This window comes from Solanum lycopersicum, chromosome 6 (genome assembly GCF_036512215.1).
Source record: "Solanum lycopersicum chromosome 6, SLM_r2.1".
Classification (NCBI taxonomy): domain Eukaryota; kingdom Viridiplantae; phylum Streptophyta; class Magnoliopsida; order Solanales; family Solanaceae; genus Solanum; species Solanum lycopersicum.
In genome coordinates this window covers 42587944-42606398 of record NC_090805.1, presented here as the reverse complement: position 1 = coordinate 42606398, position 18455 = coordinate 42587944, and the positions used below count along the sequence as shown (strand labels likewise).

Genomic DNA, 18455 nt, shown 5'->3' with positions numbered 1-18455 from the left:
ATCTTTTTTAAACAGTTTTAAAATTTAGCTATGAGTTTTTTTTCAGGATATTTTTAAATTTATTTTATTTATATATCACACTCAAAGTGATTCATATTTACGATAAATTTAACTTTAAAATAATTCAATCAAACACGTATTTAGTTATCAATATTTAGTTTCTGAATGATAAATTTCTAATTACATTGAAGTGAAAAAGACTACGAAAAAAAGTAAGAGGAAATCTTAAAAATAGCTAAGTCAAGAAATTTAATAAGGTTCCTCAGTTGATGTTTATTTATACGATTCATATAAATATACGAATAAGAAAGAAACACAAATACAATTTACTGAGTACAAAATGTATACAAAGTACAAATAAAGAATACAATTTATTTGTACTTTGTATACATTTTGTACTCAGTAAAAATGACTATATTAATTAAACAAGGGAAAAAGGACGGATTTATTCCCGAACTTTAATAAATGGTATGTATATATCTTCCGTTATATTTTTCGTACATATATACCTTTACCGTCCGATTATAGGTACAAATATAACTCTCTCACTAACGGCCCCCTATTTTTTACACGTGTCATGATCTTATTAAACTACCCGTTTAATCCTTTTTTTAACCCATAACTCAACTATCCGCCCCATAACATATAATCCACCCAATACATAGACCTCATAGGGTGTATATTGGGTGGGTTATGTGTTATGGGGCGGATTGTTGGGCTATTGGTTAAAAAAAAGGGTCAAACAGGTAGTTTAATAGAATTATGACACGTGTAAAAAAATAGGAGGCCGTTAGTGAAAGGGTTATATTTGTACATTTAATCGAACGATAGAAATATATGTCTACAAAAAGTATAACAAAAGACATATACGTCTTATTAAAGTTTGAAGATAAATCTGTCCTTTTTCCTATTAAACAATATATGTGAATCGTTATTGAATTAAACCCAAATTGTGTTTGATAATTACATGATAAATATTTGTCATACACAAACAAAACAAAATGACTTCGGCCGAAGGGCTAAATCGGTAATAAACAGTAAATGGGCTATTTTGTAAAGGAAATTTTGACTCAATGGTCATTTTGTGTAATTATTCCTAAAAGATTATTTTAACATGCAGGGGTGACAAAATCACGATTCACTTAATCTATTTAGGTATGGACGGATTAACTAATGATCTACTTGTTTCTTAATTCAAGACATTTTAATTTGTTCCATTCAAACTTGTTTAAAAATTGAATTAATAGCAAATATATATATATATATATATATATATATATAGTGTATCCAAGAGACCAAATATCAAATCTTGGGCGGTATTCCACTTTAAGTAGAGCTTAAAAGCCATATACCTTTTAGTTCCTCTTTGCCCCCACGTTATTTTTTCAGTTTTGCTCCAAAGTTATGGAAAGTCCAAAATCAGCTATCTTTGCCACCTCATCATCTTCATCAGTAGTAACAAAAATGTTTTGGGGCTTTATGTCACAATGAATAACTCCCTTTTTGTGAATTAAACTGAGCCCTAAAAGTATATTTCTATTTCGCTATATAAATATATACAAAGAAAAAATTGTATAATTCATTGTTCCTCTTTAAATTTGTATAATTTCGCTGGCAGGTCATTTGTATAAATTGTTGTTAGCCTCTCATTTGTATAAATCGTTGCTAGCCTCTCAATTTAATTGTATGTGTTTGTATATTTGTGTAAAATTTGAATTTCTATATAATTAAATCGAAATGTATAAAACGAGAAAGAGATAAATTATATACAATTTGAATTTTTATAAAACAAGAAAGGGAGAAAGGCAAAAGAGACTTGGACAGGGAATATACAATTGAATCGAATTGTATAAATAAAATAAAAAAAGAGAAATTATATACAATTTGAATTTGTAAAAAATGAGAAAGAGAGAAAGGCAAAAGAGACTTGGATAGAAAAATATTTGTATTGTATAACCATGAGTGTATAGGACGGAGATATATGTATTTGCATGTGTATATACAATTTTCTCTCGCTTTATACAAACAGAAATACAATTTATACAATTCTATTGTATAAAGCGAGAGAGGTGAGCAACTGGAAGCGAGAGAAATGAGCGACAGGAAGCGAGAGAGAGAGAGAGCGGCAAGTGAGACTATGAAGGAGAGAGGAACTTACAAACAGTTTGCCATAGAACACAAATAAATCAAACGATAGCTAATGTATTAATTTTATATTATTAGTTTGTCATTCTTTACAATTATTCTGAAAAAAAATTACTAAACCCATAACGAATCACAGTAAAACAAACAAAGAATCTTAAACTTATACTCACTCCGTCCAGAATTGTTTGTCATGTTGCACTTTTCAAAAGTCAATTTGACTAATTTTCAAAGTTAAATTAGATCACATTAATTCAATATTCTAAATAAAAAAAATTAGATATTCTAAAACTATATGAAAAGTACTATAAATTGTAATTTTTTGCATATTAATATGATGAAAAAAATACATCTTAAAATGTTAGTCAAAGTTTGTACAGTTTAACTCTAAAAATAGAAACCATGACAAACAATATTGGACGGAGAGAATAAAAAATTGAGTTGATTGGGAAATAACCTGGTTTTTATAAGTTTTTTCAATAACAACATTGTCCTTACAAGTTTAAGATCAAAAGATTTAAGTTATTAGACACATTTTTAATTTAATAATCATAGAATTTATTAACCACGACACTTAAATTTAAGCTATATTATTTTGCAAAGATGGGCTATTTGTTTAATTAGAGGATATGAAAATGGCCAACCCATGCTAAATTCCTTCTTTTTTTCTTCTTATTAAAAGGAGTCCAGGCCCAAATTTACAGAAGTTCAGTAAAGGCCCAGTTAAGTAGCGTCGCACACATCTTAAACCCTAAAAACTCATTGACATCCGTCTCTGTATATCAGTGTGTTCTTCTCCATTTAGGGTTTGTTCATCAGATCGTGGTAGCAGACTCAACAGGAAAAAATGGTATGCTCTCAACCATGGTTACATTTTCTCTTCTCTACTTCGTTTTTGGAACTCGTATTCACGTATTTTTCCTTCTTTTTTTTTCTCTGTAGGCTCCAAAGAAGGGTGTTGCAGTAGCAGCAAAGAAGAAGCCGGAGAAGTCTAAGGTGGTGAATCCACTATTCGAGAAGCGGCCAAAGCAGTTCGGTATCGGTGGAGCTCTGCCGCCAAAGAAGGATGTAACAAGGAACGTAAGATGGCCTCGGAATGTTACCCTTCAAAGGAAGAAGAGGATTCTGAAGATGCGATTGAAGGTTCCTCCAGCACTTAATCAGTTCACCAAAACTCTTGATAAAAATCTCGGTCAGTATAATACCATTATCCTAATTTCATGTTGCGTTTTTGATTAGTTATTGCTGTATCTCTGTTAAAAACTAGACAATCAGTCCTCTATGTCCGATCCACTGCATTTGCAGCTGCTTCATTTCTATAATGATTTTTTTTACAATGTAAAAGCTAAATCTGTGGCCTCTCTCTCTATATGTATATTAATTCCACTCGATTTTGATTTTCTCCAGCTTCTTACTATTATTTTTTAGCTTTTATATCAGTATGTTTTATGTTGCATCTTATCGATCAAGACGTGTATAGGAACTGTTGGCTTAATGAGTGGTATCTGTTTGAACTATGCCTCACTGTGTTGTATATGAAACTATAACGTGTTTCCGTATATGTTTGAACTTTGCTTCGCTCTGTTGTATGTAAAACTATAACATGTTTCCTTGTATGTTTGAACTATGCCTCACTACGAACGAACTTGAAGGCAGTTGAATGATCGGTTGTTTGTGCTTTGCTTGTGTATTCTTATGATTCCAATTTTATCACATCTTGTTTAAATATTGTAAACACCTCGTCTTTTGCTCGGTGAGCAATATGTACCAGGCTCACACATCCGAAACTATTGACAGACTGATATTATAGTTCCATTAACCATGTGGCTGGCTAACTGAGATATTATTGTCCTGTTTAGAATCCACTGCTGCAAAATTTAATATGATCTCGTTAATAAGCTTTCTTTTTTGAGAGTAAAAATTGCTTAGTAACTGCTAATATAATTTGATTGAACTATCATGCGGCTGCTACCATTTTAATTTACCATTATGTTCCCACTTCTTCACTAGACCAAAATTTGTAGTATTGTTTATCAGATCACAGCTCATCTTTTGTTTTGTTCTACTCTCATGTTGTATCTTATTTCAGTGAGACTCAAATTGTATTTTATTGTGTTTCAACATGCAGCTACAACACTTTTCAAGATGCTTCTTAAGTACAGACCTGAGGACAAAGCTGCAAAGAAGGAGCGTCTTGTCAAAAGGGCTCAAGCTGAGGCTGAAGGAAAAACTCCGGAAACAAAGAAACCCATTATTGTGAAGTATGGGCTTAAGCACATCACTTATCTTATTGAGCAGGTTTGTTTTGGTCCTCTTCTACTTTCTCAAGCACATCTCTTTTAGTCTATGTAGTAAATATTTTCCATTGATATATTTTCAGAACAAAGCTCAGTTAGTAGTGATTGCTCATGATGTGGACCCAATAGAGTTGGTTGTCTGGCTTCCTGCACTATGCAGAAAGATGGAAATCCCTTACTGCATTGTGAAGGGGAAAGCACGTTTAGGATCGGTAAGTAATACTAGAGTCTGTATTCTAATATTGATGCTTCCCAACAGATTAGATACTAATATTGATGGTTTTGCACAGATCGTGCATAAGAAAACTGCTTCAGCCTTGTGTTTGACAACCGTGAAGAATGAAGACAAAATGGAGTTCAGCAGAGTTTTGGAGGCAATTAAGGTATCTATATTAATGGTTAGTTTGGTTTGCATTTTGCTGTAAAGCTCTTGTAGAATTTCTCTTGATGCTTGTTCACTTTTTCAGGCTAACTTCAACGACAAGTATGAAGAGAACAGGAAGAAGTGGGGTGGTGGTATCATGGGCTCTAAGTCACAGGCCAGAACCAAGGCCAAAGAGAGAGTCCTTGCCAAGGAAGCTGCCCAGAGATTGAACTAAGAGCTTGCTGTGATATATACACTGCAATTTAATTAGAGAGATGCTCTACCAAGTTTTGTATTTGGTTCACATGCTTTACATTGTTAAAGATATCAAGTACCTTTTTGTTTGCCTTGACAATGAATTATTAAATTTTTTGTTTAGTATGTGTTTTTATGCCTTCGAAATGGCGTAGTTATTCAAATTACTACACTTCCAAGTTCTTTCGTGAATCAGTGCACCTAAATGGATGCTTCAAAGCTCAATGTTCGGAGTCTGAACTGTGTTATGTACACCACTTAAGTATATGGAATTTTTAGAAATGTTGGTAATCAGTTCAGAAGAAGTCGATAACTTGGGGAAACAACCATAAAGAATATTAAGTTTAATTAGCAACTTTCTAGCGTACAAAAACAAAATTTAAAAACACTAAATATTTTGGGGCAAGGAAAAGAACCTAATATGCTCTTTTCGAAAATCAAAGAAAGCAAAAAAGTGATTCGTATATCACAATATTAGTCATTAGTCAATCTATTTGAAATCCATCTTGAAGGTAAAACAAAGAGTGAACCATTTGCAAAACATGATTAGGAGAAAATTTAAATCTAAAGGCATAGCTTCAAATTTTAATTATATCTATAATCAGATTTTATTCCACATTGAATTTGGCCATTTTCCAACTAATTTGCAAACTGACTATTATTTAAAGAGAAAATTGTATATAATGACAAACTAATAAATCAAATTAATTGCTATAACCATTCTTTGATTTAATTGTTCCATAGAAAACTGTTGGCCAGTCATCTCTCTCCCTCAAACTCTCATTCGTCACTCTCCTCTCTCGCTCGCTTCCTCTCACTTTTATACAAATACAAGTGTATAAAATATATTTCTATTTGTATAAAGCGAGACGAAATTGAATAAATACATATATTTTTATTTCCCTCTCCCAGATCTCGCTCGTCACTCTCCCTAATCTCGCTCGCCAACCTCGCCTCTCTCGCTTATACAAACAAAAATGAAATGTATAAATTGCGTTTCTGTTAGTATAAAGCGAGAGAAAATTAAATATATATACATGTAACTACATATATTTTCATCCTATATACTTATAATTATACAATGAAAATACTCACCTGCCCAGTTTCTTTTGCCTTTTTCTCTTTCTCGTTTTATACAAATTCAAATTGTATATAATTTCTCTCTTTCTCGTTTTATAAAATTCGATTCAATTGTATATTCCCTGCCCAAGTCTCTTTTGCCTTTCTCTCTTTCTCATTTATACAAATTCAAATTGTATATAATCGTCCTATACACTTATAATTATATAATTTGTTTCATACAATCCTCTGCCCTAGTCTCTTTCTCTTGCTCATTTTATACAATTCGTTTCAATTGTATATGTATAGCAAATTATACATTTATATGTTTGTTATAGAGTATAATTATGTAAATTTTGCTATAGCATACAAATATTAATTTTATACTTTGTTATATATAAAAGTTACCCTTGTTTAAATAGATTGTCGGGAATGGCCAGGTGGTGCTAATTTTTCTTATTAAAAGGAGTCCATGGCCCAATCCATACAAATTGATTTAGCCTTATATAAGATAGGCTGTTTCTCCGGGTTCTGTCCTCCGGTCGCCGTCTCAAGCAAAAAATGGTAAGCTCTTAGCCATGGTGAACTTCCTTCTCCACAACTCCTTTTTGGAATATGTATTCACATTTCTGTTTCTTTGTTTGTGGAAAATGTAGGCTCCAAAGAAGGGTGTTGCAGTATCAGCTAAGAAGAAGCCAGAGAAGGCGAAGGTGTTGAATCCACTGTTCGAGAAGCGGCCAAAGCAGTTCGGTATTGGTGGAGCGCTGCCGCCGAAGAAGGATGTAACAAGGAATGTAAGATGGCCTCGGAATGTTACCCTACAAAGGAAGAAGAGGATTCTCAAGATGCGATTGAAGGTTCCTCCTGCTCTAAACCAGTTCACCAAAACCCTTGATAAGAATCTCGGTCAGTATACTATCATTATCCTAATTTCATGTTGCGATTTTGGTTAACAATTAGACAACCAATCATCTATGTCCAATCCACTGTATTTGCAGCTGCTTCATTGAGAATAATGATAATACCTTTTTGGCCCGTGTGAACTTTTACCGGAACTTACGTCATGAGTAACAAAGAAATTAATTAGGAATTGAGTATTTTATTGGAACTATAATGCGTTTGAACTATGCCTCACTTACTTGAAGACAGTTGAATGAGTTGTTATTGTGCTTGGCTTGTGGATTCTCATGATTCCAATTATGTCACCTCTCGGTAAAGTTTGCTAAGACCTCGTCTTTTGATGGGCGAGCAATATGGATGACACCTGCAGGCTCACATCTCTGAAACTGTTGGCTGGATTATTTTATTAGTTCATAACCAACTAACCAAGAGGCAGACTGAGCTATTATTTTCCCTTTTAGAAGAAGCTCTTTTGGGGAGAAGTACAATTAATTCAGAAACTACCACTGTTATATTTTGTTCGAATTCATCCTGGAATAATACATTTTGCATATTCTTAGTTCTATACATTTGTATTGTTTCTTTAAGGGGTGTTAAATTTGATTGTACCTAATCGGATAGTGATATTTGTTCAAGACCATTTTTTTCCAACATGTTTGACTTTGCTGTCTCTGTGCCTATTGAATCATGTTGGACTTTACTGTGTCTGTGTCTATAGAATCATGGACTATAGGGAAATTATTAAGTTGTGGTCAAGGTCAGTGTATTATTGTCTCTTCATTTATTATTTCTCATTTTCTTTTGTAAAATGGACTTGTGCTTTTGCAAAGTTCTTGGACAAATAATTTTTTGTTGCATTTGCTTTTCACTGCTAGCCTAACACCTGAAAATATATCGATCATTTTGTGGAAAAATACTTTTTGGGAAAATGTAGTATTACCTTCTTGTGGTCATTCTTAAAAGACTAAGCTGCTGCCATGTAACCATCATGCGTTCCTACTTTTCCAGTAGACCAAAATTGATTGTATTATTTATCATCTCTCAACTCATTTTGTTTTGCTTTACTTGCATGAGTTAATTTATCACAGTGATACTGATTTGAATTTTTCCAACGACTTTGCTCTCTAAATGCAGCTACAAACCTTTTCAAGATGCTTCTTAAGTACAGGCCTGAGGACAAAGCTGCAAAGAAGGAGCGTCTTGTTAAAAGGGCTCAAGCTGAAGCAGAAGGAAAAACTCCCGAGACAAAGAAACCTATTATTGTGAAGTATGGGCTGAAGCACATCACTTACCTTATTGAGCAGGTTTGTTTCAGTCTTGCAAATTCTCTTCTACTTTCTCAAGCACTCTTTTGATCTTTCTAGTAACTATTTTCCATTGATGCCCTTTTAGAACAAAGCTCAGTTAGTAGTGATTGCTCATGATGTGGACCCAATAGAGTTGGTTGTCTGGCTTCCTGCGCTTTGCAGAAAGATGGAAATCCCTTACTGCATTGTGAAGGGGAAAGCACGTTTAGGATCGGTAGGTAATACTATGTCTGTATACTTAATGTTTCCCAACAGATTAGATACTAATATTGATGACTTTGCACAGATCGTGCATAAGAAAACTGCTTCAGCCTTGTGTTTGACAACCGTGAAGAATGAAGACAAAATGGAGTTTAGCAGAGTTTTGGAGGCAATCAAGGTATCTTTATTAGTGACTAGTTTAGTTTGTATTGCATTTTGCTGAAAAGCTCTTCTAAGATTCGTCCTTCATGCATGTTTACTTTTTCAGGCTAACTTCAATGACAAGTATGAAGAGAACAGGAAGAAGTGGGGTGGTGGTATCATGGGCTCCAAGTCACAGGCCAGGACCAAGGCCAAGGAGAGAGTTCTAGCTAAGGAAGCTGCGCAGAGATTGAACTAAGAGCTTTCTACAATTGGATTCGAGAGCTGCTCTGCCAATATTTGTGTTTGGTTCACATGCTTGACAATGTTAGAGACATTAGTTCGATATGTACCTTGATGTTTGTCATTTGCATATTATTGCTCTGTCGAAGAAGCTTTAAACTTTATGAGAAGTTCTTGTTACATGAGTTTGTTTTTGTGCCTGCGAAATGCTCAGTTACCACCTATTCCTCATTAATCTAGTGCTTACTCTCGTCTACGAATTTGTGCTTTTGAACTCTTCGGTGGTGTAGCACTGTGTATGTATGTCTTCGTTGTTGATACATAGGGTTAAAACTCAACCAGGGTGCTGGTTTAGATGAGAGACCAACAACCCACTTTCCTATTTTTCAAGCTAAATTTTTTTGGAGAAAGACTTGATACTATAATTTTACATTTTTTTGTCTTTTGAGTTAAGCCAAAAGAGATGCATAATTAACATTATATGAATCCCATTTTGGCTATTTTGGTGAGATTATTTGACTAGTTATCATATTAGATCTACAAAATTTGAAAGTAAATTTCATTGTATAAGGTTTGAAGATAGTAGCAGAAGAAAAGCTGTAGAAGTTGCAATCAACATTTGGCTGTTGGAAGTGTATATGCATAAACACACTTTTAGCAAAATATTCGAATCTAAATATGCATTCGTAATTTTTCAACAAAAATTATTACCTTGCAACCTCGACTTGCTTAAATATCATGTTATAAATAAATTGAGCCTGCACCTGCATTTAATTTTCTTCCTGTCACTATCCTATTTCCCTTGTCTCATTTTTCATCCACAAATATACAAGGATATTTTTTTCCACTTGTCACCAAACCAGACACGTACGCATACGACGCCGTTTGCTTCTTTATTTTTCAATTTGTTGATACATTCCCTTGTTCTGTGTTGAATCAAGAACCCCAAATCCCCCGCAGCAGAAGTAAAGACTTTTGTGAAAGCTATTGATGGCGTGTACACCTATATTTAATTCTCTTTGAAAAACGTAAAAAGAAACCCAAAAGATAAGAATATCCACAAAGTTTATTGTTTCAAATTTGTTCACATTTCGACCCCTTTTTTCCCTGTTCTAACGAAGCCTACATGATCCACCACCTACTGAGCTTACCTGTGAATCAATTGTTTTGCTCTTTATAACTGTGTTTGTCGATTTGGGTTGGTGTTGAATTACATAATTGAAGGTTGAAAGTGAAGAAAGAGTGAGGAAGAGGAGAGGACACAAGATGGTTAATCAGATTGTATCAAAAATTGGTTCTTGGACTCGTAACAAGATTGTTGATCCTCTTTATCACATCCTCCAAAGGTAGCTAACGATAACCCTTTTCCCCTTTTCTTTCTTATGGCGTTTTAATATATGCTTCTGATGTATGAGTGAATTGAAAGGGTCATTCAGGGAGAGAAGATTGCATTTTCTTAATTAGAACTAGTTTGGATCAGTAATAGCTTGTTTGGATGGTTGTTATGTATCATTTCATAGTTTATTTTGTTGTGTTGCGTTTTGGAGATTGTATGGATCAGTAATAGATTGTTTCATTTTCGGTTTCGTAATGTCACTCTCCAGCAATTTGAATGAATGGTTAAGTAGAGTGTAACTAAATACTCTTTCAATTTGTTTGTTGGGTTGAGACTTGAATTCGAGTTTAAGAAAGTAAATACTCCTAACACTTTTGAATCTCGTAGTTTTAAACTAAAGATACTAAATGTCTTTTTAATCTTGTGGTCTTAAATATCTCCGGTGGAGAGTTGAAACTAAAGAGTTGCCGAAAAAGAAAGAGATATTCTTTTTGAAATTGAATAAAAGAAAAGTAAAGCAAATAAATTGAAACAGAGGGAGTAGTAATTAAGGTAAAGAAACAGGGTAATGAGCAATCTCACAAAACCGGTTGTTACATAAAGTTTTACTTTTCACTGTTACATGAAAACAAATTTAACAATATTACACAATATAATTTAAGTAGCAATGAGAGCATGCTTTCAAAGTAATAATAGGATACAATAAAACATGTAACAACCATCCAAACAAGTTGTAAGCTTTACCTTAGGTGATTTTTTTTGTAATCAAGTGTCTGATTAATATTCAATTACTGGTAAATTTCTAATGACAATATTGCAAATAAGAAGCTTTACTGATTTTTACAATGAATGGTTTTCTCGATTTGCTTTAAGGGGAGCAGAGCCAAAACTGTTGGCGTTCTCTGCGGCTCTCGGTATCACCTTTGGGGTATTTCCAATTTGTGGTATGTTCTGTTAAGCTGGAATTAGTTCTTATAATCTCTGTTTATGTAAATTCATCTGTATTTACTTTCATAAGTTTGTGGTGTAATCTCTAACTATGCAGCCAAATTCAGATATTCCTAGGATATAGTTTTATGAAAAAATAGAAGGTTTTCTTGACTCTAATTTAGTTATTTAATCAATGTATTGACTATTGAGAAAAGTGGGAATCTTGAATTGCAGGGAGATGACAATGGTAGAAAAATTATTAATAAGTCAAATCAGTAAAGTTACTTTTAATGGAGTCGAAATGGCTTGAACCTTGCAAATCAAAATGCTAATGAAATACTATATTATAAGATGGTAATTTGATAGCCTCCTCATAGATAATCTTCCAAACACTTCTGGGAGACTTCATCGTTACTGGTTTCAACATGTTTTACAGACTTTTGGGATTGTAGAAGTGAATCTATTGATTGGGAGAAAAACCGACGTGCCTGTTCATATTACACTTATTGAATTTCTATGTGGATTTGGAATTGATGGTCCTATGAATTGGTCAGCAATTGATTGGTTGCCATTCAATGTCATTTTAAGTGTTCCCATAAGCATAGGCTTGATGTTTGAATTATCTTCCTTAAAAGTTAAAGTGGTTTTTTTTTTGGGACATGCTGTGGAACTAATATGCAGTCTGGAGCAAAGCCAGCTTTTGTACTTATTCCTTTGGTATCAGTTTGGTTAGTTGAATATCATCATCTAGAATCGCAACTGTAAATTCATGTTTTTACTACTTTTTTTATGGTTATATGATGGAAATATTCTTAGTTGATGAAGTATCTGGGTTTTTTCCCCCTAAGAAGCTGACACAAACTATGTATTAAGAAATAAACAGCTGCTCAATATCTTCCACTTGACTATCCTTAATTCTTTTTAGTGCTGTTGCTACTTGTGAACAACTCTGACTTACAGCAGGGTGTGTGTATAGTTGTTTTCTTCCTGCCCCAAGTTTGTCTCTAATTTTAAAATCCTTGCAGTTGATCGTCACCTCGTTTTGCTTGCTTCAATCTGAGACAGATCTTCAGTAAATTGTGAAGCTTTGAATCTCATTTTTACTGATACATCTCTTCCACCTTCTTCCTCTTCAGAAAATCTGCAATGTGCCCTCCACTTTTGATACTCATAAAAGTTTGCTGAACCACCCTTCTGGAAATCAATTCTGATTTAGCTCTCAAACCTTGTCCTTTGTTCAATGATCATGTAGCACACCCTGCATGTGCTGCGTTTTTCAATCACCTTAAATTCTCAATGGGATGAAGAAGATCCATCTCTGCATTATCAAACTAAGTTATGGATTTTATTCTGGTCGGCCACCATAGTACTAAGACTGAAAGCCTTTCTTTCTCAGTCGTCTGTCTTAATCTTAATAAGCGGATTCCGATTCATGCAGTCCTTCTCTGCTGCATTGGTCTTTTCACTCCCCACTCTCCACCATAAAAAAATCTTTCCACTATATCTCAGGAGTAGTCAAAGGAAGTACGGCGGGTCCGAGTAGGAATAAATTGATTAAGAAGTAGGCTTTCTATAAGCAAGCTCCCTCCGGCAGTCTATCTAAGTGTCAAGTTTTAGCTCATAGGTGGTTCGTTTTGAAGTGACTTCATCACTGCATTATCAAACTGAATCATGTACTATAGAAGATTTGATTGCACTTCACGTAGCCATAGATATGGTTATGTTGCAGCGCAACGACAACCATATGTGGAATTAGTTTGGCGGCCATAATGTTGCTGAAATTTTTGGACAGATCTATGTGTGCGATGAGAAACGTGGTAGGTAATAATTACCAAATACATATAAATTGATGTAAACAGAGTCTGTCACTCTGTGGTCTTTTTCAAACAGAAAAATGATAATCTGCAGTTTAATTTTTTGTTGCTAGCTAGAAACATTTGGGTGAGTTGACTTCTGGCTTGATTGAATCCTATTGAATTTTGTTAAGCAAATACAACTTATGTGCAATCTATTCTTCCAACAGGTGTCACAGTATTCCTATGTGGTATCGCTATTGCATTGTTGGGATCCTATTGTCATGCTCCTACGATGATGTTGGCTAACTTCATTGCTACTCCTATTGAGTTGAGGTATTAGCTCAGTTATTTGATTGTTTTGCTGTCACTACTAGAGCCCTGATCTTTTCCCCCAAAGACTATTCTCATCGTGCCCCCTACCTGGTCCAAGATCATTTTTGTAGTTAGACATGTGTATTATAAAATTGGGATTCTTGTTATCAGTTCAATATCTATTTCTGCCATAGTTATTAGTATTGCACATGCTTCTTGTCACCAACTTTTATGCTAGGATTTGTAGAACACCTGTTGGAGGATATAGTTATTATATCTGTGGGTTGTGAGAAGTGGGAAACAGACAAAGATGTGGCATCATATTCTGCTTTTGATTATTGGCATCAATGCTACGCATTTGTTAATCTATGATCCCACATGATTTTAAGTTTTCTCAATTGCAGAGGCCTTCATTTGGACATAATATATGTGGGTATCTTTTTCTGTTCATCACTAAACTGTGTCAGAAAGGAGCAACTTCTCTCTTTATTTTTTATTTTTGAGTGATTCGCTCCAGGAATTATTGCATACCTTCGGCTTTAATATTGTACTTGAAATGACAATGAAGGGATTTCAGGTTAACAAAAACGATTGAATAAATAAATACATTTCAAGTCTTAAAAAATCATGAGTTGGTAATGGAGTAGCTATGCTTTGGTGAAAAATGTACAGCCCTATTTAGTGTTGGGGGGTATTGACTGTTGGGCCTGAATTTCCTCCACGTTACGTTTTAGGAATAACATTAATTAGTTCTTCACAAGGGTTTAAATATGATGCTTTCCAGCTGCGTAGGTTAGTGTGCCCAGCGTAATCTGCCTGTGTTGTTGATGATGTCTGCTTTGAGGTGAGGAAAGATTGTTGTGTTACTTTGTGTTCAAGAAAGCAAGTCACAGGGTAGTCCCCAGTGAGGTTACACTGTGATCTTAGTTTAAGCTATATTATGTCATGCTTTCAACGTCTCGGTAAACTTGTAGTTTCATCTATGCTTAAGTCCTCACTTAGTGCTCTGCCTTCCACTTTGCAGTCTGATGATTCCATTTCTACGCCTAGGTGAGTCTATCACTGGTGGACCTCATTTTCCTTTGACTGCTGATGCACTAAAAAAAGTCTTCTCTGGCGAGGCTTCAAAGGAAGTCTTGTTCAGCATTTTCCGTGCGGTAAGTGAAGAAGTTTTTGCATCCGAGCATCTCTTCCTTCCTTCCTTTCTTATATCAGTATCATCTTCTTGATAGTTAGATCAATTCATCTATTGATATGGTTTTCTTCATGATTTTGCCGGGCTTCTTTATTCCATTTATACTACATGCTGCATTATAAGTAACAAAAGAAGAAGAAAGGACATTTTTCAGTTATCCATTCTTTGTCGTTCTTTGAAGTACTGTAAAGCATCCATTTCCTTCATCCTGAATACTTATCGAAGAGTCACATGTTATGCATGGATGTGTGGAATATGTATTTATGACTTGATGGTGCGCAAAATATCATATTTTTACTATGTGTACAGTTTCAACATATCTATCTCTGCATGAAGGATTATTTTTCTGATGCTGTTGTAAGCTCGTCGAGACTTGTTCTTCACATTCTTTGACTGACTTTTAGCAATGAACTTTGGACAACTTTTTCAGATGTTGGGCTGGCTTGTTGCTGTACCATTCATCACAGCAGGACTTTATCTAGTGTTTCTGCCATGTTTTGTGATCTTGGTTCGCAAGTTCAGTACCCGTCCTCCAAGCCCGAAGACTCTTCTCCAACCCCTTACAGAAGTCAGTGTTAAAGCCAGGGATGCATGATTGATAATTGTAGTTTAAATGTGTTAAAAAGTTTCTGCTAATACTTATTGCTTGTGAATAGGAATTGGGGGAGTCTAGCACTAGCAGTTCTGTACTTGTATGAAGTTCAATATTTTTCCCAAAGTTCTTCACTTGCTCATGAACTCGCAGCTTCGCCACAAGTGATGAGGGGGGCCGGCGACTACATGAGGTGGGGAATTTCAATCACCTCCTCGTTTTATATATATATATATATATATATATATATATATATATATATATATATATATATATAGTGAACGGGTTTAACTAAATCCATTATTTTCGACACAGAGCACATATATCTATGACGTGTGTGTGAAATATAACTTTTAAGTTAAAGAAGCAGTACTAAATTCTTAACCTAACTTCTGAAGTGTAATGGTTTCCATGGTATAAGCTCCTATTAGGTTGAACTCGTAAAATTTAAATCATCGACTTGCATTTTGGTTAAACTTAAATCATGGACTCGTGTTTTCTTAGAGGTACATGCTCTCATTGTGTTTGTCATGTAAACAAATCACATTGTTATAAAGCATCAATTAGTATATGCGTGAAATTAGTAGTTGCATTTCTCATTGTACTTATTGCCCTCTATTCACATCATTAAGTTAATACCCAAAGGCAGATGGAACATTTATACTTATTGATTTTAGTATTTTCGATACGTAACATAGTTATATTAATGAAACTCATATTGAAAGTTATTTTAAGCATATGAGTTTAAGGTTTATGTACTAATAAATAAAACATAGTTATATAGTAATTAGGTCACTTACATGAATTTATTCGGAGTATTGGGTCAAACTAATTAATGTTATGTGAGAATTTTAGACAGAATTTTCTAACCTTTTTTTGAAATAAAATTTATATGTTTAAATTGAATTAAAAGTACTATAAATCATAATAAAATATTTGATTAAATTATGAGTTTTTTCTCAAATCCAAATTGTCAAATTGAAACAAAAGTATATGACTTAAATCCCAAAAAAGAGTTCCTATTGCAAGACAATGGAGTGAACCAAACTATAATTAGAGAAAAAATTGCAAAACTTAACCCTAACTTTCACAAGATAAAATAGAAAATCACTACTAAGTGCTAATCAAGATGTATAAGTGTTCATTAACACTAATCAAGATGAGGAAAAAGAAATCCCTAGTCTATATTGGTGTAATGTCTTCTCTCCTGATAGCTAATAAATCCTTTCACCTTATTTTAATTCCTTATTAACAGGAGACTCTTTAAAACATATTTCAATTATATCATTCCACATTGGTGCTGTTGTCCCTATTCCCCTTCTGGTCTGGAATTCTCTTCTTCTCTCATCGTTCACGATCACACGATAAATATTGCAAGTAGAATGTGGGAAAGTATCGTCTCCAAGCTTTTTATATTAAAAGCTTCATTACGTACACTTCTTCCTAATTGTTGTTATTGTAGTTAAAATTGTACATTGATCTCCTTGAACGGTTGAAATTTCTTAGTGAAAAATCCTGAGACGAGGTGAATCTTGTTTAGGTCTTCAATTGTATATATAGTATGGACTCAATTGTATATATAGTATGGACTCGTACAATCTCAACAGATATTTATGTACTCTAATTTTGAATGTGCACAAGAAAATACTTAAATTTGTATAAAATTGAACAAATAGATACATTCGTCCTATATGATAATTTATGTCTTGTGTGGTTTCCTACCAAGTAGGATGCGAGTTGAATTCTATATAAATTTAAATTTTTACTTATGCGCACCCAAAATTGAAATTGAATATATTGTGCATAAATAAATAAGGTTTTCGTAGTTTTAGTCCAACTACAAATCAATTAAGGTAAGCTACTAGGCTAGCATTTAAAAAGAAAAGTTAGAAAAAGAAAAAGAAAAAGAAATATATGTGTGGGGAATTAAATAGAGCTAATGATGCAGAATATACGGTAAAGTCCTAAAAAAAACCAAAACTAAATATAAGTTCAACATTAAAGTGATATTTATTAAAACAAAAATTATGTGGAAAGTATTGTATAATATTAAATAATTTAATTTTTCAATTCACTTGTAATTTGAATAAAAAAAAACAATCTTCGATATTATTTTTAAGCAACACAATTTGTTCAAATGACTGTATAGAGATTTTTTCGTGTTATATTTTAGTGATGCAACAAGGTCTTAAAAAAAAATTCAGTTTTTTTTTTTTTTGGAAGAAGAAATTGAGATTTATGGCAATAAGGTTTATTCTGTTCTAAATTAGCATATACCCACCCCACCCTCACCCACCCCCTTTATTTATTTTTAATTTCTTTTGTTTCTTAAATAATATTTTTTTAATCAAGGTTTAACATGGCCAGCTGTCTACAGATTTCTTTTTTTTTTTTTGTACTATATAGTATTATATTATTAGTATACGTTTTATCACCATATTTGTTTATTGAGTTATATTTATTATTATTACTTGAAGAGATTGGACACTTCTACTAAATTGGAAGTCAAACAAATTAAAATTGTTTGTAGTTAATTTCATCAAAACATAAGTTACCGTCTATGAGCTTAAAAGATTACAATAGCATATTCAATGTAATTTCATGTTTAAAAAAAAATATGATATATTCTGATCTCATTCATGATAGAGAAATTATTTCTGAAAGAAATGCAGCATTCAAAAGAAAAAAAATTTAACAAAATACGAATAAATAAAAAAATAAATATCAATACACATCAAAAGAAAAACTTTTGCGATAAAATATTATTACCGCTAAAAGGACGAGGAGAGGAAGAGGTTAATCCACTCCCTCTCCTCCTAACAAAACGGATAACACTCAATTATCTATTAACTTTGTCGTATGAATATATATATAAAAAAAGGGGGGGGGGGGGGCTTCTTAGTTGTTATTTTTATTTCACTTTGTCTAAACCGAGAATTCTCCTAACAAAACTAAAACACATTATTAAACTAATAGTAAATGTAAATAGATACAAAACTAATTGGCATGTTGAATGTTAATGAGCTGCTAAAACTCGAGAATTTGTAAGTTTCTGAAAAGAAAAAGATAATCGTAAATTATAATGGATAAATATTAAAATAGATGTTGATCACGTTGTGGATTTTGACTCACACTTAGTTTTTTTTGGCAATTTGCAATAATAAATTCAACTAATTAAGAAAATCAATTTTAGAATACTAAGTCTCTTTTTTTTTTTTTTTGGTTAAGTTAAATACTACTAAATTGCAATATATATTAAACAATGTTAAGTCGCCGCATATAACCGTAAAAGCACAATGAAACCTTCCCTAAGTCCATTATTTTTTCAAGTTTGAAAAAATGTTACTAGTAGTTTCCCCTTCATCTTTTAATTAACTTTAAAATC

The 18455-nt window shown here is 33.2% G+C and overlaps 3 protein-coding genes across 3 annotated transcripts; all 3 read left to right on the top strand.

Annotated features, from left to right (window-relative positions):
- The first annotated feature begins 2848 nt into the window (after positions 1–2848).
- Positions 2849–5181, top strand: LOC101246256 (large ribosomal subunit protein eL8y). Its single transcript, XM_004241847.5, has 6 exons — positions 2849–2992; positions 3085–3334; positions 4271–4440; positions 4523–4651; positions 4730–4822; positions 4907–5181. Exons 1-6 carry the CDS (start codon positions 2990–2992, stop codon positions 5036–5038), a joined length of 777 nt encoding a protein of 258 aa, XP_004241895.1. The 5' UTR covers positions 2849–2989; the 3' UTR covers positions 5039–5181.
- A 1371-nt stretch (positions 5182–6552) lies between these two features.
- Positions 6553–9094, top strand: LOC101245956 (large ribosomal subunit protein eL8y-like). The gene is made up of 6 exons (XM_004241846.5): positions 6553–6681; positions 6774–7023; positions 8152–8321; positions 8410–8538; positions 8611–8703; positions 8794–9094. The coding sequence occupies exons 1-6, from the start codon at positions 6679–6681 to the stop codon at positions 8923–8925; spliced, it is 777 nt and encodes a 258-aa protein (XP_004241894.1). The 5' UTR covers positions 6553–6678; the 3' UTR covers positions 8926–9094.
- Positions 9095–9832: 738 nt separating this feature from the next.
- Positions 9833–15216, top strand: LOC101252894 (uncharacterized). Its single transcript, XM_004241871.5, has 6 exons — positions 9833–10255; positions 11119–11189; positions 13199–13304; positions 14308–14440; positions 14909–15046; positions 15135–15216. Exons 1-6 carry the CDS (start codon positions 10176–10178, stop codon positions 15174–15176), a joined length of 570 nt encoding a protein of 189 aa, XP_004241919.1. The 5' UTR covers positions 9833–10175; the 3' UTR covers positions 15177–15216.
- Positions 15217–18455: the final 3239 nt, after the last annotated feature.